Source organism: Perna viridis, chromosome 6 (genome assembly GCF_037379345.1).
Source record: "Perna viridis isolate PV_CMFRI_1.1 ecotype Kerala chromosome 6, ASM3737934v1, whole genome shotgun sequence".
Classification (NCBI taxonomy): Eukaryota; Metazoa; Mollusca; class Bivalvia; order Mytilida; family Mytilidae; genus Perna; species Perna viridis.
In genome coordinates, this window is record NC_142450.1 from 27,334,642 (window position 1) to 27,357,120 (window position 22,479).

At 32.6% G+C, this 22,479-nt stretch overlaps 1 protein-coding gene across 3 annotated transcripts; it reads right to left on the reverse strand.

Annotated features, from left to right (window-relative positions):
- Nucleotides 1-9,652: 9,652 nt before the first annotated feature.
- Nucleotides 9,653-21,252, reverse strand: LOC148614322 (chondroitin sulfate synthase 1-like). Of its 3 annotated transcripts, none has more exons than XM_088588409.1 (3): nucleotides 21,154-21,252; nucleotides 11,811-12,599; nucleotides 9,653-11,255 (listed from the first exon to the last, which is right to left on the reverse strand). In XM_088588409.1, the coding sequence occupies exons 2-3, from the start codon at nucleotides 12,543-12,545 to the stop codon at nucleotides 9,768-9,770; spliced, it is 2,223 nt and encodes a 740-aa protein (XP_088444535.1). In that variant the 5' UTR covers nucleotides 12,546-12,599; nucleotides 21,154-21,252; the 3' UTR covers nucleotides 9,653-9,767. The 3 variants fall into 3 exon arrangements, with proteins under 3 accessions (XP_088444535.1, XP_088444536.1, XP_088444537.1); XM_088588410.1 differs by having other exon boundaries at nucleotides 11,811-12,606; XM_088588411.1 differs by lacking the exon at nucleotides 21,154-21,252 and adding an exon at nucleotides 20,396-20,628.
- Between the last annotated feature and the right edge of the window lie 1,227 nt (nucleotides 21,253-22,479).

Consider the following 22,479-nt stretch of genomic DNA (forward strand, 5'->3'; position numbering starts at 1 on the left):
GACTAGATTTGACATCATATGAGAAACTTGGTAGATTTATCTATTAAACAGGTCATCCTTACGAATACGTTATAGGAAAAAGGATTATGTTGTCACAAGGCTAAAGTTTTGAGGAATATTAAATTGAATGTTATGATATAAAATTCGTGATAGGAAAAAAATTGTTCGCTACGTCTTAGTTCCTACATTTCGTTTCACACTAGATTTGATATGATATGATGAGCAACTCGATGGATGTTTCTAAAAGCAAATAACGCGTATCCTTCCGATATACGAGGTCCATATTTTTGGTAAAGCTGGGATGCTTCTTTATTCGTTATTTCCTATATGTATATTTTTAATTAATTTGAACAGTTTCTATTTTCTGGTTCTGGTCTATGTCCCCGAATGATAAAATCAAGTAACTCCCTCCAACCACGGTCATATCGCTTTCACCTACAGAGTAATTGACACCTGTGTCTTGAATCATGTCTCAGAATTGACTTGAGTGGATATACCTCACCTAAATGTTATGTAAAACTAGTCAAGCTTGTTTTCCTATTATCAAATTTTCTTTCAAGTACCGTTCCGGTGGTTCTAGCGTGATAAGGAGTTTTCCTCAACTACATAATTGCGGTCATTGAACAAATATTCAGGATAGGCTCAGTGACGTACGCAACAGCAACTTGGAGAAAAATATGTTGCCAATAGATATAAGTCGTTCTTCAAATTTGTCACATAACCCAATTTCATTTTCTGATTGACCAAGGAATCCTCATCTGTCATGATACTCTTCCTATTTCGATGGCATTTACCTTTTATCAACATCATGATAAATAGCTTTTATGACGCAAAAGTACTCACTCTTCCGGAAAATCTGAGTATCCGAGTTTAACTTTGAATTTATAGTGAGGTTCGTACATGTCGTTTTTCTGTACGTATTCTTTTAGCTTTCTTGAATTGTTTTGTACAAGTAATTTTCATCATTGGAACGTTTGGTTTCGATACGTCTCCTTACTAACATTTAAACTACAAGGCTATCAAAAACTGTAAATGTAGAAATCTACACCGCACACACAAAATTAAAGCACCTGCTAAAAGAATCAGATCCTTCTAAAAGGTAAACATGTCCTTCTCCACCAGAGGCACCCATCACATTGCAAGTGAATATCATCCGATAAGTATCAAAATTAGTTGGTAGTCAATCCAAAAAGACGTGAAATACAACCGGATATACCTCGTTTTATCTGTGTAATACATGTATTAGAAATCTAAGAGTAATCAAGGAAACCAATATTCTAGCGTAAGTCAAAAGAATGTAATTCAGGGACAAAGACAAGACATGCAAAACGGACATACACAACAAAGAACATGTAATAAATACATACAAATTAACAAAAGTTGATTAGCAACTCGGACTCCACTAAAAACTGGGAGCTTAGACTAGGTGCTTTTCTAGATAGAATACCCACCGAGTTGCTCGAAATCCGGGGTATACATAAGAGGAAAGGAAAACTATGACAAATCAGTTTTCATGGTGAAGATGTATATCCCGTAACGATCCACGAGTTCCTGAATACGACCATAAAGCTTCTGTAGTGATGACTTCAATCTTGTAGAATTTAACTCCTTTCCAGAAGCCTAATAGTAAGAAGTTTAGCACGATACATAAAGTCTGCGTAGTTAGGGTAAGCTCAGGCATAACGTACGAGTTGTAATCTGAAAACTTCATACGCAGGTGTTGAAGGGATGTTGCCACAGATGAATGGAAAGTTGACAATTCTAGATAAAAAGTCATCACGTTTGTCTTATAGTTTGGTCGATAGTTTTCATTTCCCATCGATCTTTAGTGTAGGTCAATATATGAGGCTGACCTCAAATTGTCTAGTATCCTTTATCTCAATTTCTTTTTGATAGATGGTAGATGAGATCAAATCCCCGAACTAGGATTGTTAAACGATAAAACGTCATCTATATAGCAGAAACTGAGATTAAAGGATTTAGCTAAACGATGTCCTTTCTTTTGGATCAGATCAGCTATAAAGTCAGCTGAAGGAATAGGTCAGTAAGTAAAGGGGCACAATTTGTTCCCATTGAAATGCCGACCGTTTGTTGAAAAACGCATCCCCCACACTGGACAAATATGTTGTCGATCAAAAATACTAGCATCTTCTGTATATCCTCTGAGAACCCCAGAAGTATAAATTATGATAATACTAAACAGAAAATACAAAATAAGCCATTTCTACTGAAGCATAATACTCTGGGTGTGTTGACATGGAAAAATATGTCAATTTTAGCAATTTTTCGGCGGGGTAGGGGTCTTTTTTACATTTTGTCGCAAAACCTTAAGTGTTAAGAGATCGTATAAAAGAAACTGAAGTACAGAGTTAATAGCGTTTCTTTTTTTTCTTTTGTCTAGTAACCATTGTAAAAATATTGCGTCATACAAATGTTGTCGTGTTACTAACTGGCTGAATTGGTATTGTCCATGATGTTGATTCGAGATTTGTCTGTTTTGTTCCCAAAAATAAGCCAGTTCATAAAACTTTTTTAATTAATCTAAACCGTCTGTACACCCTGGCCCGTTTGACAAGCCAGTTCATAAGGAAATCCATATTCGCCCTTTGGAAATCTGTATCGCAGTGAGCATTTTTTGTATTATTAATTTGTTGGTTACAATATAAAGGAACATTTTAATTTTCCTCAGTGATTTTTCATTAATAATAATATTTTCGGGTCTACATGTTGTATGTGTCTTATTACTGTGGAGGTCGGTACGACTTTCCGTGCAGAACTGGGTCGAAAATTGAAAAAGTCATAAATCGTTTAGATTCTCATATTGGTTCGTGTATTAATAAACCAGGGCAACATGAAACATATTTGTCATGCTGATTTAAGCATAGTAGGGCTGACATTTAACACATTATTTAAAAATGAACCATTTTAATCAAGAAACGAATATTTTTCAAAATATGTATTCCTATGTCTGCATGAATACCAGTCTTCGACGAAAATATTATTCAGCAAATATTCCAAAATTTTAACTCAGACTCAGAATACTTGTTATAAGATCAGTCAGGTTTTTCACAACATAAACCTCTTCTACATTTTACAATTCATAAGCATATGTTCTTGCTCCATTGTTATATTAAAAAAATGGTGTTCACCTGTCGTATAAAAAGAGACCATTGCATGTAGTTGTTAAAAACGTATCAATAAATTACATATAATGAAAAAATAATTGAAAGAAACATAATTTGGTTACCATATTAATGAAAAATACTTAAAATCTACCCACTGCTTTTGTCTTACTCTATTTTTATTCATTTAAAATATTACACAGCCCTGAAATTTGAACTAATTTTTAGCAATAAGATAACTTCTTGTTAGATATCTACATTGTAGGCACATATATATGTTGGTCTTCATTTTATACTTTACTTTGTATTTTACTTAAAACTTACAACAGACTTTTGGTATCACACTAGACTTCTTTTAATTAGGCTTCGGGTGTTTCTAAAAAAGCAGAGGACGCTCACCATATCGGTGCACCTGGTCCATGCTCCAAGTTTTAAGACCGAGTTGTTCATTAAGTTCGTTATGTTATTTGTTTTGTTTGTCTGTTTTCCATGTCAGGTCTTCCGTGGATTACATTATTTTGATTTCCGCAAGTCTTTTGTTGCCTTGATTACTCTTTCTTAAAACATTCACAGTTTTACGGCATGGTGTGTAAAATGTTTACGGTCTTTTTCAGACTGAAAAATACTTTCATCAATTTTCCAGTCCAATTAAAAGGTCCGATGTTGAAACTATTGATTTCAAAGGAGCAATTACACTGCATCCAGTTGAAGATGTTAGACAGCAATACGAGCTTCATGCGTATTTCTTTAGATCAAATATTAAACAGCTTCAAAGAAGAGAAAGTCGTTTACTACAGGAAATGAAAGAATATGATGAATCTGTATACAGTCAAATGTCACAAAAAGGGGTACAATCTTCAATGAAAGTAGAAGAGTTTCGAACGTCAGAAGATAGAAAGTGGCATTTTATTTCAAACATTCAAATCAGTGACTTGAATAATCCTCGTTCCTACAATAAAAAAATTAAACACTTTAAAGATGTGCTTCAAAGTGTAAACAATAATATAATGAACAAAATTAGGAAGTATAACATGAAACCTTCAGAATATTGTAATCGTATGAATAAAATATATCTTTACAAATGAATAAACCCATTTCGTTTTGTTGAATACATTATTGATCTGCATCTTTCTGATGGAAAATGTTCACAACGAAAATCAAATATGAAAAATTGGCACCGTGAGTTTTTAAGACATTATTTTGAAGAAATCGAAGTTATGGAGAATCCTAATACGGAAAGTTTAAACTTAGTCTCAAAGAACAATCAAGAAACAGGAAAGGATTCCAAACATACCGTCATACATTTTATACTGCCTCTTGCTGGAAGGGTTGATACTTTCAGATCTTTTATGAAAAACTACGAAAAAGTGTGTATGCAGCTACACAAGGCAACAGAACTGCATATCTGTTTAATGAATGAGTCATCAACACTTATGGATATAATTGTGCTTTATCGTGCAAAACATCGAGGAAGGAAGATAAAAATGGTTTATACAAACAAGTCTTTTTCAAGGGCTGAAGCGCTGTCTATTGGAATTTCTAGGCTAAGCAATTATGATCTACTTTTCCTTATTGATCTTGAAATAAACTTTGATAAAGAATTACTTTACAGAATATGTATGACCACTTTGAAAGGTAATCAGGTGTATTATCCAATTTTTTTCAGGCTTTATAATATGATATTTGCGTTAGAAGACGGCACAAGTAATGAAACAAAAGGATCAAAGTTTGCTTTGGACAAGGGATTTTGGCAATATTCTAGTTATGGCATGGTCAGCTTATTCAAAAGTGACATTATTGCAGTTGGTGGATTTGACACTTCGATAAAAGGCTGGGGAAATAAAGATATTGATCTTTACCAAAAAGTTGTTTCAAAACGATTAGTAGTGCATCGATCTGCCTATATAAGTATGTCACATCCATACATGCCGAAATTATGTGAAGCAGATTTAAAGAAAGATCAATACATGAAATGCATTAGAGCGAAATAAAGAGCTCTTGCATCAAGGGTACAGCTAACAAAACTAATACGGCGCCTTCCATGGATAATACCTAGTCAATAGTTAAGTAGCTGTCTTTGTAAGAATCATGGAAATTCTGAAAAATATGATAGACCCCTAAAAAAAGGCTACATATTTTTATTTTTGTAATTAAGTTGTTTTATTGGTCTATATAATGAAATGTGTAATTATTCATTCTAATTTATCTGCTCTTAGGAGATAATTAACATTGAAATTCTAATAGATTCTATTGTATTTGAGTGTCATTTACAGAGTTATCTTCGATAATTTTGAAATCTACAGTGCATTCTATATAATTTTTATCTCCTAAGAACATGGGTTATATGACAAACCGATTGTTAATTCATGTCTACTATGGCAATTCAAACAAAATATCAAAAATAAAAGTATGTAAGTTTTTCACCCATGAATCACAATTTGCATGATTCTTATGTCGAGTGCTACTTAATTGTGGGTTTGAGTTTGATCAGTTTACTATTCTTGTTCCATGGTAATGTTGGTTGTATTTTTTAATTTTGTTGTCTTATAGAAATTATCTATAAACGCAAGACCTTAATTTGACCTTCAGATTTTACATAACTTCAGAGTTTTTTTCTTAAAAAAAATGATACAAGACTTTTATCGTAATTCTTAAAACAGAGAATGGGTTTGTTACTATCAAATATAAACCATTTCGCCATGGTAACATTATAATTATATAATGCTATCTAAAATATTATAATTACTCGTAATTGTAGCTGTAATGTGACGTATGTTGTAATAAAAGATTATACTATAAATACAATTACATTAGTCGCTTTCAAAATATAGAGCCAATAATTTACATTAATTTCTTAAGGAGGTAGACCTAGGGTAATAGACACCACTCATGATGTCAGTGATATGTTTATATCATATTCAAGTACACCGAAGCCTATCAAACTTTCATTCGACACAGAATGAAATCAATCTAAGTTACTTTGATGCCTACATGACATTGATTTAAAATGCTGAATGTGAACGTTCCAATGATTTGTAAGGGTTGTGCCCCTTACCCTAGGTCTACCTCCTTAATGCCCTTGATACAAAGGTTATATTTGACTGAAAAAAAAACTAAAGGAATCAATATGAAATTGGAAAAGTCCTTTCGATTCCATTCTTATCATTTGTGTCGCTAACGTGCCCAATGGCCTCTCCTATAATGAATCTTCTCAATAAATGTTTAATACGACAGCTACTTTTATTTTTTTTAATTGAACTTTTAATTAATGAATATAATTCAACCTATATTATATTGCCGAAACACTAAATTAGTGTAGGGTCAAGTTTTATTTGTTTATTAGTAGTTAAGTTAAACGTATTGATTGAATGGCTGGTATATAATCAGATGAAGTAGTAAACATAAAATCATATGTATGTGAACTTTGATAATGTTCGTTAAATCTGTATCGTCCGATTTCAAAGTGATAATGGAAAACATGGATGATGTGAGTCAAATCAATATAAAAATCCAACCTGTCTGGGTTTTGGTCCTTTTTCCGTTTGTCTATGATCTTGTATTATCACCAACATCATCCATTATGAATTCACTGAATTTTAGACCATGAGAAACAACCTTAAGTGGGAGTTCATTCTCGATGATATTCAAATCACCAGTGACATAAAGATATTTGAAATATTGTGGAACTTTGGAAACTACCTCTTCATGATGAATATTGCTGATGTTAATAGCATTATATTACTTTATTGAAAAATAGTACATGGATTCACTTCCGTTTCACATTCAAAATGACGAAACTGAGCCACGTCAGATATAATGCTAGACAATCCGCATTTCATCGAAAATGGTCGACACCTTCTCCAATCGTCGAGTGCGAAATCTCTTAGATCTTTCTGAAGTTGACTGGTAGTAAAAGAAGTTTGGTTCAAATGTAAAGAACTCATAACGGTTGTTGTCAACGAGACAAAGGGTTATTTTATGTGTATGAAAGTGAATATGAAGTTGCAGGACATTGTGCATCGTTTCCCCTAGGCTTCCGTCGACTTTGGTCATGGCTACGTTTATTTCTTGGATATATATCAAACAACATTAAATTTATTTCACTGTTACCTGAACTGAAAAAAATCATGATGCCTTTGATATTATCGTTACAACCGTAAGGCATTGCAGTACCTCTCTTTATTCCGAAACAACTCCCTATCGGTGCGGTACGGTCTACTAAGTTTCGGGTTGTTAGCATGATGGTTCTTGATACAAAGAACTTCCCTGTTCAAACATTGATCATGATCATTGTCGATATGTATATTCATACAGTTCCGAAATGTTTTTTTCAGTTTTACCAACATATATCAGTCCACACAAAGAACACTCGATCCAGTAAATGAAATTTTCGGCAGAGCAGTCTAGAGGTTCATAAGAACTAGGAAGATAGGTTTTGCCAGTTATATTATTGGTTAATTCGGGTGAACTGCTAATTTTGGATCTGCATTGAGAAATATGAGTGATGGAATTAGAATAAGGGAGTTTTAGAATTTCGTGAAGTGTCATGCTTAAAATATAGTTTGAAGTTGCTGTTCACCTTCTGGGTGAATATAAGTCAATACTTGTGTTTCCGTTAGCATATTCCTTGGAACAGTAAATTCACTTACCACTCTGTTCCTGGGTGTGGCAAATGATGACCTTGTTAACCTAGATGACACCCTAGTCGGTCTATTCAACTCTGTTTTCCATTTTTCAAAAAAAAAAAGCTACAGAGTTGCATTACCGTGCGGGGAGAGAAAATCTCCACCAGCGGTGGTAATGTCACGGATGCCTTAGAGCAAAAACATATTGATATATTTATTCAAGATTTTTGTTTCATTTGATCAAAATCAGCAGAACAGACCTTTGGTACATATTGTAAGGTTCGGATTCAGAGATTGTCAAGTTGACTTTTTGCTTCCGGAGACCCCGAAAAATCATTCAGATGAAAACAACAAATTAGCAGGTGTACAATGGCACCATGTTTAAAAAAGAAAGTGTGAAAGTTTCAGCAAATTCAATTTAGCAGTTTGAGGAGTGTTATTGATTAGGACTAGGGACGGCAAATGGATAGCAACAGCATAACCACTACATTCGTCTTGCTTTTGAAACGGTGGTATAACAAGATGAGGTTAAATGATATAACAAAATGATATTGGTTTTAAGTAGTACTCCGGCTGTGAATTATGTAAATTATGTAATATGTAATACACATTTTTATTTTTGTTATTAAGTTGATTTATAGGTTTATATAATGTAAAATCATTCATTCCTATCATCCTGCTCTTAGGAGATAATTCATATTGAAAATCCAAAGGCTTCTACTGTATTTTTATGTCATTTACAGAGTTGTTCCCTTTATTTTGAATTTAAGTACATTCTGTATAATTTTAATCTCCTGTAAACAAGGGTTCGATGAAAATTCAAATATTGTTTTCTGTTAACGTGAGCATTTTAAACAAAATATCAAAAATAAATATTTAGGCTTTCCAACATTTTGTAAACACCTTCCTCTGTATATATGGAAGATGATTTTGAATTATTTCTTACAAAGTATGAGGAATCTCTACCAAGAACTATATATTTGTATCTAGGTTTACCATCTTTTTGGAAAAACAACGATGTAAAATATTTTGAAGTTGGGATTTTAACTGAGTATGGGGAATAGAAGTATACAGTGTTAAAAAATCATAGGTTTTAATGCTATTCTATTCAGATAATAGTTACAATTCTAATTTCGGGGATTTGATACATCTCATCGAGCACAAACGTGATGACTTTTCATTCATAATTGCCAATTTTCCTTTTATCTGTGGCAACATCCCTTCAGCATCTGCGTATGGAGTGTTCATATAACTCATACGTTATACCAAAGCTTGCCGAAACTACGCAGACTTACTGTATCGCGTTATAATTCTAACAAGGAAGTTTCTGGAACAGAGTTATGTTGCTACAAGATTGAGGTCATCACTACAGAAGTTTTATGGCCGTCATCATGAAATCGCGGATCGCTACGGTGTATCATCTGCGCCATGAAAAGTTTTCCTTTCCTCTTTCTTCTACCCCGTACTTGACTTTTTATGAGCAACTCTGCCGGTGTATCTAAAAAAGCAGAGGACGCTTACCCTACCGGTGCACCTGGTCCATGCTCCCAGTTTTTAGTGGCGTTTGAGTTGCTCATTTGCCTTTGTTACTTTATGCGTATGATTTTAGTTACTGTATGTTCTTTGTTGTGTATGTTTGTTTTCCATTTCTGGTCTTTGTCCCTGGATTACATTCTTTTGATTACCGCTATAACCATGGTTCCCTTGATTACTTTTTAAAATACAATTATGTACATTTTACAGTATATGACTAAACAAAAATTAAAGTTTATAAATATTCATATTTTTTCGGGGGGGGGGGTTGTTTTGTTTTGTTTTTATTTTTTTTTATTTTTACAATTACATTTTAGAATTTTTATACAGTTTGTAAAATTAATATTATTAGGTGACACCATGGGTCAAATATAGGCCTTGTCTATATGGTTCACATCAACTGTTTGTCAAAAAAAAAGAACCAGTATTAAGTTTAGTCAAGTATAATTGTCGGCAAATTGTACACTCATACTTATTGGTTTTATTTCTATAAGTTAGGTATTATCCCTGGGGAACGTTGTACTAGTTTTGTAAGCTGTCGCTGTGATGCAAAAGTTTCTGATTTGGATCCAATGCACATTCTATATCTGTTTTTCTTCAAATTAGGGTCACATACTTTTGGCTTGTATGGATGTGACAAACCTATATCGACCGATCGATGCACTACAATTCCTTTTGAGACAATTTTGGTGTAAAGGTCAATATCTTCCTGTCCCCAACCCTTGATAGATGTGTCAAATCCACCAACTGCAACAATGTCACCTTGAAACAAACAGACAATTCCATATCCAAACCATCGCCAAAATCCCTCATCCTCTTCAAAATCTGATCCTTTTGTTTTGTTACGTATGCTATCAAACAACCCAATTATCGGATTATATCGACTGAAAACAATAGGAAAATACACCTGATTACCTTTTACCGTGTTCATGCGAATTCTATACAGCAATTCTTTATCAAAAATAATGTCAACATCAATAAGTAATAGTAGAGAATCGTTGCTTAGTCTAGAAATCCCAACAGTTAGAGCGTCAGCCCTGGCAAAAGGCTTATCTGTATAAATCACTTCTATGTTATGTTCCCTGTGTTTTGCACGATGTTGTTCAATGATATCAATTAGCTTGGATGACTTATTTAGTTTGTCATTCATTAAACTGATATGAAGTTCTGTTGCCTGGTGTGATTGTATACACACTTTTTCGTAGTTTTCCATAAAAGATTTAAACGTTTTAATCCTTCCTGCAAGGGGCAATATAAAATGGATGACGGTCTTTTTAGAATCATTTGGTATTCCTTGTTCCTTCGAAGACACAAAGTTTAAGTTATCGATATTGTTTGCAGTAAAAGGACTTTCTGTTATTTCGATTTCTTGAAAATGATGTCTTATTACCTCACGATGCCAATTTTTTACATTTGATTTTCGTTGTGAACATTTTCCATCAGAAAGATGCAGATCAATAATGTATTCAACAAAACGAAATGGGTTTATTCTTTTGTAAAGATACATTTTATTCATACGATTACAATTTTTGGAAGATTTCCTGTTATAATACTTTTTAATTTTGTTCATAACACTGTTATTAACACTGTGAAGGACATCCATCAAATGTTTACTGTTTTTATTGTGAGAACGAGGATTGTTCAGATCTTTAATTCTTATTTCTGGTATAAAGTGCCACTTATCATCTTTTGATGTTTGAGAACCACGTACTGAGTATGAAATATTATCTACCGATTGGAAATCCTTTTTAAACGTATGACTGTATAACGATTTATCGATGTTTTGTATTTCTGTCAATAACCGACTCTCTCTTTCTTGAAGATGCATTATTTTGGATCTGTAGAAAAAGCCATGGAGATTGTACTGCAGCCTGGCATCTTTCACAGGATGTAGTATGATTGCAGCATTAAAATCGATAGTTCCAAGATCCGATTTTTTAATTGGACTGTAAACTAGATGAAAATAATCTGCAACCTGAAAAAAATACAATTGTCCGCATTATTTTATAACAAAGAAGACTTCTTCTAACTGTATACATGTACGTTGTAATTTTACGCTGTCAAAATTAGCAAAAAAGGTAATCAACTATGGCGATATTAACAAACAACCCCATAATGTACTCCAATGACTACCTTAACTTAAGAGTATTGATGAAAATGTATGAGAAGAACATTTATAACAGATAGAGGTCAACGCTCACATTTTAAATGGCCACTACTAATCGTTTAATCAGAGCATGGTTGTCGAAATAAAAAATGAAAACGACGGCTTTAATCCAAAGGCAGTTTATTTTTGTTGTTGTTTTTATGTAGCTCACAGAACTATATATAAGATTAGGGTAATGATTACAGTTTCCAGAGTCAAGTATGAATAAAGTGACTTAGGTAAATAATGTAACCTTTTCAATGAGCTGATGATACGATGATACTGAAATCAAAGACGTTGAATTTGTACAAGAACTTCGTAGAAAGCTTGGGGATGGCAGTGTTAAGTGTATATGCAGAGCGGATTCGAGGTTAATAATTTTACCTGCAATGACCGTGTACACAGCAACCCAGTAAATCTACGAACGCATCTTGATACCTCGACATCTTCATGTGTTGATAATAGGTGTCTTTTACAGTATTCAATATGTGAAGCAAACATTCTTAAGGCAGCGTTACTGAAAACCATTCCCGCCCCTCCGCAACAGTAATAGCTATCTTTACCTAGAAATAGTTTGTCTCTTTCTTTTTTAATGCCAAGGCATGCACTGCCAATGAAATGAGGATTAGAGCTATTAACGGAACGTAAAAACAGTTCTAATTTTTCAGGTTTTAGATAAATATCGTCATGTACTCTCATAAACCATTGAAATTGATCAATATAGTGGTCATACATATACTTGAACATCGATAATGACTTGTTTTGTGGAGGACATTGATCGTCAATGTCCGGGAGACTGACAAGTGGGGTTCCTTCATTCGAAGCAGACTTAGAGCTGGAGAAAAACACAACTTTACAAGCTCTACTTCTTTCACATGTCTGTCCCCAGGTATCAACGACTGCTCTTGCTCGTGTGGTTAGATATTTTTTAGCTGTTATTACTCCAATGAGAATAGGTATTTTCTTTTCTTCCTGGATTGTGCATTGTATGTAAGTAACTTTCCGATCACGTAAGGAAAATGGAAAGTTTTGGTAAGGTAATAGGGCTCCGAATAAGACACCAAAAAGGACACTAATTCTTATTTGAAGAAAATGTCTTCTTGTCCAAGATAACATCATTGATTTTATCTGTGTTGTATATGCTGAATTTAACTAAAGATGGTGTACCTGAAACTAAAATCTAAAAGTTTTGTCAGTGTGATTCATCTTTTTTTCTTACAATAACTTGAATATGAAAAATCGCGATTTCAATACAAATTTAGGTAGGCTACAAAACCATTTCTGCTTAACTTGTTTATAATTAAATAACATTTTTGTTATTGAATTTGAATATCCATAACTGGTTTACAATACTCTTTTTGGGCTTCAATTACTGATTTGAATTGTTTGTTGACAACAGATGCACATCAATTGATAAACTGAATTTTTTTTTTTTTTTTTTTTTTTTTTTTTTTTTTTTTTTTTAAAGAGCTTTTTTTTGAGATACCTCATGATGTACCAGTAACATCGAAAATGAGTGAATTGTATATACTAAATCTAAATGATAAGTGAACGCATAGGGACCATTTAACAAGATTTAATACACACATTCCTATACTTAGAATAAACACATTCTTAGAAATTCAAGTTATCATCGAATTTCTCTCTGAAAGAAGTTTGATTAAAAACTAAGTATAGGTTTTGTTTATCATTCATCTGGATTATATTGTTTTGATTTCTACCATAATCTTAGTTCCCTTGATTACTCTTTACCTATTACGTATATTTAAATTTCACAAAAAAATGTTCTACCAGAAACAAGTAAATCACTCGTATGTAGAGCACAAGCTACCCATACACTAGAGAATGGTATAATTTACACTTTGTTATGGTCATAACTGACATTTATTCAAATTTTATTAAGGAATGACTGTTATATTCTTTTTCGGTCTACGACTAAATAACCTCAATCACGTGGTGCACTCTTTATTTTAAAGTGTGCCCCACGGGCATTGAGGTTATTTCAAAATAACAGTCATTCATTAAAAGGTAGTTTAAGTACCGACATTCAACGAGAAAATCATTTAAAAAAAGATTGTTAACCTTAGTCATTACAAACTGTGGCCTATAATGCATTGACAATCAACTAATGAATGTAGTTTAAATCTTTAAAAGTACTTTTCTTAATAAGCTGTGTTTGATCATTTAGTAAATTATTATTCAATTCTAAAGACTATTTTTTACCAGTAAACTAAAATAATGTTACTTTACTTTACAAACATACTATATTTGACAAAGATGAATTTCTAAACAACCATAGGAAATTTATGTTTTCTTTCAATACCAAGATGTCAATTTACCTTACAAAATATTGTCCGTAGTGAAGGACAGACAGCAAGCTGGTTGCAATACCACATACTCTCGTAGTGGCAGTCATATGTGGATACTTAAAGATTTACTTCAAAATTTAAAATTTTCGGAAACCAATTCTTTCCAAACTTTTGACTTCTCAACTCTATGCACTACGTTACCACATGATAAATTATAATCTCGATTGAAAGAATTTATTCGTAAATAATTTGCTGATTCGAAAAATATGTTGGTCTTGGTTACAATTACACATATTTTAATGTGGTACCCAGCAAAACAGGTTTGTGACATACTTCATTGTTTCATTGATAACATATTTTTCCCATTTTCACAACAAGTTGGCATTCCAATGGGAACTAACTAGCGGATTTCTTTTTATATTCATACGAGACTTTTTTTATAATCTCGTAAGTATTAAAAGTATATAAAAGAATAAAAGATGCTAAATCCTTTAATTTGTATACAGATATATTGATGATGTATTGTCCATTAAGAAACCTTCTTTTGGTAAATGGAAGCTTTCAATATATCCACCAGAGCTTGAAATAAAAGAGACTACAGAAGCAGCTTGTTTTGCATCGTTTTTGGACCTACATCTCGAATGTGACAACAATGGTCATGTCTGCACTAAGATTTATGCTAACAAAGACTTTATTTTTATTATTTTTAATATTATAAATTATTAACAAGTGTGGATACAGACTGGTATTGTCCGAGGGGTAAGTATGGGTGCAGACTGGTATTGCCCAAAAAGCAAATTTTAATATACATGCGTTTTGTCTTGAAAGAGTAACTAATGAAACCAAGATTCTAAGGGAAATCAAAGGAATGTTATCCAGGGACAAAAACTAGACATATAAAACAGACAAACACAACAACGAGAATAAAGTAACTAAAATAATACATACAAAGCAACAAAAGTAAATGAGAAGGTCGGACTTCACTTAAAACTGGGAGTATGGACCAGGTGCACAGGTAGGGTAAACGTGTTTGCATCGTCTAGAAAACTCCTTTCACTGTAACCAATAATTGAATTATGTATACATGTGTATGTCGTTAAATATCTATTAACATGTGTTACTAAATATCTACTGATATCAATAAATGCGGAACAAATTTCACAATGACTTGCCACAACCATAAGACATATACATATTACTTTGCTTCTTCCTTGAAGGTGTATTTGCATTGAAGTGTTGAACTTGCTATGTTCTTTTAATAAGGATTGACCATTTCAATTTATGTAGGTTAGCTTGGAAAAATTCTGGACTCTCAGTTTTTTTTTTAGATTAACAGAAGCCATCAGTGTGGTGTATGTCAGTTACATGGATGGCCCTAATTTTAAAATGGTAGGGGCCATAAACCCAAATTTAAATAAGAGCAGTCAAAATCATATAAAAATTGATCAACCATAACCATAAAGTAACAGCACGAAAACCAAGTGAATATGGACGACGACGACATGTACAATTACTCTTCCTTAGAACCAAGTTAGTAGTGTATGATTTGCTAAGAATTTACATGTATAATGTCTTTGTTTCTATATTAGTGATAGTTAAACAGTTCTCTACCAAAGGAGAATGAATCTGCATAATAGAAAAAAAATCCCACTAACAGTCATGTACCAAACGAAAAAAAAACAAAACAAAATTACAATACCGGTATATAAAGGTAAATCCTTGGACAAAAACTATATACTTGATTTGCAGTAGTGTAATATATAGAAAGAGGCATTGCCAGTATCATTTGGTTCCAGAACCAACATAACGTTTATGCACATTCAGAATTCAGCATATTTCACAGCACTGTCATAAACTTTTCTTTACAATCTTTATTTGCATATATATAGACTAATCCTACAATGTAACAGGTTGGAATTCTGTTCCTTCATACCCCAAACCAAGTCAGAAAAAAACTTGCCAGACAATCTCTAGCACTGCTGGAGTAATAAATAGACCATCTGTTTAGGCCTAAAAAATGCTTTCGGTCACCCTACTGACCCTCCTTCAGAAAAAAAGAAGAAAATTGCAAACATACATGCCATGAGTGCGCTCTTGGTCGTGGATAATCCCTTTTTGGGGATTCGGCACTTGAGATATTTTTTTGTTTTGACCACCTCCGTCAAAATGTGCTGAGTCAAAGATTCAGCAAATCCTGTAGGTTATACAATGTTATCTATAGCGTGCATATCACAAATTGGATCACTAGGTCACGGATCGACATTAAATCACGTAATAATGCATTAATTTTAATTAATTTAATGAATGAACGGGGTCACATGACTACTAATTTCCCCGAATACACAATGATGTACATTCACGGGTTTGACTATGCCCGGGACTGTGTAAACACTTTGAAGATTTACACCGTCGTGAGAGACCCCAAACGATAGCCAAGGACATTAAGAAACCCCTCAGTCCGTCATGTAATATACATATGAGTGCAAACCGGGTCGTATAGGAACAGTCAGCTGATTGTCAGCGTCACTCATATCGTGCAAATGATTGGCTAACACTGCGTTACGAAAGATTTTGGTGGATTTTAGTGGTTTATATCCAAAAACACAGTCAAATTATCTCCTAGAAGCAACAATGTTCTAGCTTTATAATGCACGCAATGAAGTATGTAACGGATATACGAAAAGTGCTATCGTTTTCAACTTTATCGTTATAGTGTTATTTAATAATTACCTGTGCAACAATATACCTTTATTCCCTACATATGGTGTTTATATTTCACAATTGATTCCCTACGTTAGATCAAGCACTAACTACTGTGATTTCTTTGAACGCAATAAATATCTGCGTAACATGCTCCCAAATTAGGAATATGGGTAAATTCGCCTCAAAAGGTATCTCACCAAATTCTTTTTATGATATCAGCCATTGGTTGAAAATTCTCAGTTTATTCAAAAGATAGGTAATGATTAGTTTGTTTTTGTAAACTGTTCTTTGTGCTAATATGTAATGCAGAGTTGTTTTTTTTTCATTTCATCAACTCAAATGAATTTAATACGATTGTCATTAAAGCCACAAAAAAGTGTGCCACATATTTTTATCTACTATTTATGGCAGACAGAGGAGTAAGAATCACTAGCTAAACTAACTACACGACAAATGTGATGATTTATCAGATTCAATTATAAACTGCAACAAGATTAAAGTCGTCACTTCAAAAGATTAATAGTGGATATCATGAAATTGTTGATCGTTATATTGTGACCACCTCCGTCACAACATCAATCTTGTTACATGTAGCAATGGCCTAATTCTCTTCTTTTATTTAACGAAAATTCGACTTACTAAAAGCAACTCGAAAACAAGACCTGTAAAAACATTTGTAATAGATGCATTCATTTATCGATTAGTTCCTCAGATAGAGGAAAATCATGGATTTTGATGATTCAATAAAAAGAATACGAAAACTACAATAGTAATACTGGCACATGATTTTCAAAAACACATTTTTAAAGGCACCCTACAATATGAACATAAGAAAACCAAAAATGCAAACCTGTACGCAGTTCAGGATTTCTTTCTATGTTGATAAAGAATGTATTCCTTACCATTTGCTGTAAATATATTTCAATACTAATGTGTTTACTGGATTCCTTTACAGAAAATTGCCGTAACTGAATTATCCGTTATTGCTTGGTCAAGATCTAGATAATTATGCTTAATTTCTAAATTCTGATATATTTTGTATGTCATAAAATTAGGCTATAAATTGGCAAAAGGGGATATTTCAATGCACCCTTGGACAACTATGTTTTAATTCAATATGATTGGTCAATCAAATCCAAAATCTGGAGAATGTAAAAACTGTTGTTATTTTCACACCCTGTAAATAAATTTCGAAAATGTCATATACAATAAGTTTTTTTTTTTTAAATCTTGTACACATGTTTTATGATACGATGGTGCATTTCTAACTTTGATGTCAACCTGTTATCAAGTACTAACTGATCAAAAATAAAAACTAAAATACACGAGAGGAAAACGTGTCGTTGAAAATTCGTATCGGTTATACAACTCCAATTTTTTATTAGCTCATTATGTGGGTCATAATGAAAATATAAGAGTGGCGGATCAAGGAAATTGTCCCAATGCGCATCGGATAACCACCTAACCTAACCTTAAACTTCACGAAATATTTTTCTAATGTTAATAATGATAATATTGTGAATGATGTTTATGTATTGATAAATGGTTTGGAAAATATTGAAATATTTTGTTCATATTTTTTAATAGATTTAATGATGTTTTTGATAAATGTCTTCTTGATGTCGAAAAAACATAGATCTTTCTGATGTTATCAATATTGATTTTTTATGTTTGTAAAAAAGTTTTGATTTTAAAATCATAGTTTTCACAGAATGGAAAATATTTTCTGTATATTATCAGACAATCTCTGTTACACGTTGTGTAAAAATGTTTTCCAATAGCCAACTGTACAAATATTTTCAGTTCTAACATTTGCTACAAGTATTATTTTACATAAGAAAGACGACATGTCTTAAAGGAAGTACTTAAAAGATGACTCATAGCAATGCCACAAAGTCAATCTGTTCAGAAAATCCTGGATGAAATTTTCCTACAATTAGGGAAGAGCTGGCATGAAATACTGATAATTTCCGACCAAAATGTGTTTAGACCAGTAGGTATCTTTTAACGTATATACCTTTTATAAGAAATACAGCTTTCTCTAATCAACTTGTGATTAAATTGGATGCAGTCCAAGAAGACTTCGACACATAACAGATCTAGTATGTGGTTTTAAGTCAAGGATAATTTTCACAACTAAGTGTTGAACCGCTCCAGCTGTTGAATGTCTTTCTGCTTCAGATCTGACCAAAGTTTGCAATCATAGAAAAGTATCGACAATACCACAGATAACTATAGTCTAAGAAGAACATTAGGATAAAATTCTCTTGAAGTTACTCCATTAAGGGTTAAAAAGGAATTGCGACCTTTCATACAGGCTCGAATAATTCGGATAATACAATGGTCATCCAAAGAACTTCAGAAATGTTACTTGTGATAATACTAAACAAAAAAATATCTAATTAGCCATTTATGACATTGACAAATACGTCTATTTAAGCGATTTTTAGTTGTGTAAGGGTATATTTTTCTTCATTTTACTCCAAAATATTAAGTGTTACCGCAATTGTCCTGATATAATTTAATAGCTGAGACATTGTGCTACATGTTGAATCTTTATGTTACAATTTACTTTGTTTTGAAAGAAAAAGAAGTTCGTAAAAATAAAAAAAACGAACAAAAAATGGATTTTTGCCTCAACGAGGTATAGAAAGTAGCCAAAAAAATGATCCATTGTGTATTTTGGCGACAAAAAGATTCGTAAATTAGAGGTATATGGGTAGCAATCATCATACTTTGGTTGATGAGTGGGGAATTTCACGGTCCAAGTACTGAAGTATAATCTTTTTCTATTGAAGACAGATAACATAGTCACTTTCTACTCATGTTCAGATATCACACATATATCACAATTAGATTGCTTAAGCACTAAGGCATAATGTAGACGACATAATACCTCAGACTTTACACGACATTAAACAGATTGAACATATTGAAAAGTAAAAGACTTGGTAACAACGATTTAAGTACCAATTTGTTTAAGAATCAGGCAATGGATGGCACATCATTTAGTCATTCTTTATTTGAAACATATTCAGTACATCTAGAAAACAACCAAAAAGCTAGCTAAGTTTATCCTGAAGCATCTGTGACGTAGATATTTTTTGACTGCTTATATAGGCAAATGGTGCAGAAAATTTTCCTGCCATTTTTCCGTAGGGTATTTCAAATACATTTGACCTATCTATATCTTAAAAGGCAACCTTTACAAACACTTTGATGGTTATTTCTGGTGATAATCAGGTACAATTAATAGGTTAATCAATAAAATCTCTGGGCTTTTATCCTTCATGTGCCACACCTTAAAAATATTTTGCCCGATTTTAAGACGGAGAAATGCTTAATAAATGCATTGTTAGCCGTGGTTGTATGCTTTGTAAAAGTCATTGGAGTGATTATCATGCTGGACGCCATAGCGCACATGGGGCTTTCGATGGGAAGACTATAGCGGCATCCTATTTCTGAGAAGTATTTTTAACTTCGTTGATTGATTTTGGAAGATTACTGATAACTATGTTAAATCGTGAAAGTTCTTTATCAAAATACTTCATCTTATCTAGATAAATTTTGTATCAAATTCAACAACTTGTTGATTCAGCTTTTTAATGTTAATATCGGTTTAAGCACGTGCTTGGTCAAAGCTAGCCGAGTAGTTGCCAAACTGTTCACGCAAAGTTGTCTTCTCTACATTTTCACATTTTAAGATGTCTGTCAGTTTTAGCTTCTCAATGTCAGATTTCTTTTAACTCTCTGACTATGCTGAGCAACGACTGTACAGTAAACCTCATTTCGATTAAGTTACAATTTTGAAAAAGATTTAATTCGTTGACAGATTTAGTGTCGTCTTTCCGAAAAACTTCTGAAAACTTGGATGATCGCCTTCGATAACAACTTTAAAAGACAGCAATCCCTAGCATACTTCTGAACAGATGATGTCTATTGAGTATCTTTACTTACAACTAGTCTGTCCTATGATAACACCGAGCTCTATTCGTTTGAACACATCGATATCAATGATACCATCTTCTGAATAGATTTCGCAATATATGCTTCTCTAGGTTGATCACTTAACTCACGGTCTAACATTGCAATAAATGTTTGGTTACGGATAAAGATTGTGCCCTTGGAATATTGCGAAAACCTGACAACCAATAAACCAGCAGTCATTGTTCACATTTCGAGATGGGGTGTCAATTTCTGTTAACATCTGTTCTAAATGATTATTATGTGGAAAATATTCTTTCATCATTTGTGAAATATGTTAAGGTGTGACTATACCACCATCTGGCTCATTGCATACAAAGGAAACCTGCTCACTTTTATAAAAAAACAGAATTTTACGTCAGTCGCAATCTTTATATCATTTAGTTCTATGCATCAGATGCTGGTACATTACTGCACATAAAAAGGAAATTTATAATTTCAAGATCAAAATCGTCTCGTTAGTCGTATATTTTTTTAACTGGGATGACTATTGTCGCCCAATTCGACCTAGAAGTCCAAAAACGCAGAGGTAGCTGTGTCATAGGTTTCTATAATTTAAATTCTGGTGGATAAATAAGCAGAAGCCATTCTCCAAATTGTAACTTTGAGATGGGATAACAAATGTATTTGAGTTCTTGTTGACAATCAAGACTACAATTTCAGCTAAGAAATTAGAATTTCAATATGAAAAGAATAACACATAGAATAGTATGTTAACAATTTACAATTACCTTGGTTCCCTTGATTGCTCTTTCCAGCTCCATCAACCTGAATATTATTTGCTTAATAACAAAACTAGAAAAAAGTTAAAAACTTACATATAATATTTTTTTTTATATTCAATATGTACATGCAAAAAACATCGGACCTTTACAATGACGACTGTCAAACATCCCTTTGTTGAAACATAAATTATTGAACCACGTATGTATTAAACTATATTTATATATTTATTTATGTATTTGCGACAACAAAATATAAAAAAGAGGAAATAAATGATGTCACAGCTGACATTTAAGTGGGTACGTTAAATCATGGATTGCGCCTTGACTCATTAGAAAACAAAGCTAAAATGCTATATAAATGTGCTTGAATATGCAAAAGCTTGTATGAAAGTGGATACTTGACAAAAAAATGCACATTACAGGTAAAATATGAAAAAAATCTGAAAATTCATTATCATATTTATAAACGCCTAAAGTTTGAGTTTTACAGTGTCGGTATGCTGTGAATGAGAAGTATGTTTTATACTGATACCAGTTTTGTTAGGATAATATTTTTTTATGTAATTATTTTCTTTTTTTGTTGTTGAAAATTTCTTCTTGGAACTTAGTTTTTCGTATTATATTGACGTCGAAAAATAAATTATTTATCGAATGATACCACATTTGAGACGTTTCATTTGAACAATAATTTGGAGAGTCGAATTTGTATGACTTTTACGGTAGAATCGAAAATCCCTTCGAAGAATGAAAAAAAAATAAAAATGAATTTTTGCCTCAACAGGTTATGAATACTGTCAAAACAAAATCGTAAATGGGAGGCATCAAGATAGCTGATTGGTTGATAAGTGGTGGTGCACGGGCATTATTTCAGCTCAAGTACTAATTAGTTTTTTGTGTTATATATTGAATAAAGAACAGATTTGCATATCAGATCATATATCAATGTTGGAAATATTATTCTGTTCGATCATCTTTTGACATTTGTTTCCAGGGTAAATATCGAATATAAACCGGATTTGAATATCAAAATAATCAAATTGCATATCAAACAAGATTTTTGTTCTGTTCCATATTCGTTTGACATACGTTACCGGGTTATACATAAAATATATAACGGATTTGAATATCACATTGAATATTAAATTGGAATTTATTTCTAGTCGATATTCGTTTGACATTCGTTAGCAGGTAATATAATGTAATATTTTTGTAGATAATTTACTTTGACCAATTCAATTTGTGTATTCGGTACATAGAAGTTAAATAAGGCAAGGTTAATCCAGTTAATGGTTGCGATACCAGCTGTCTACAGATAGATGTAATTAAGACAAG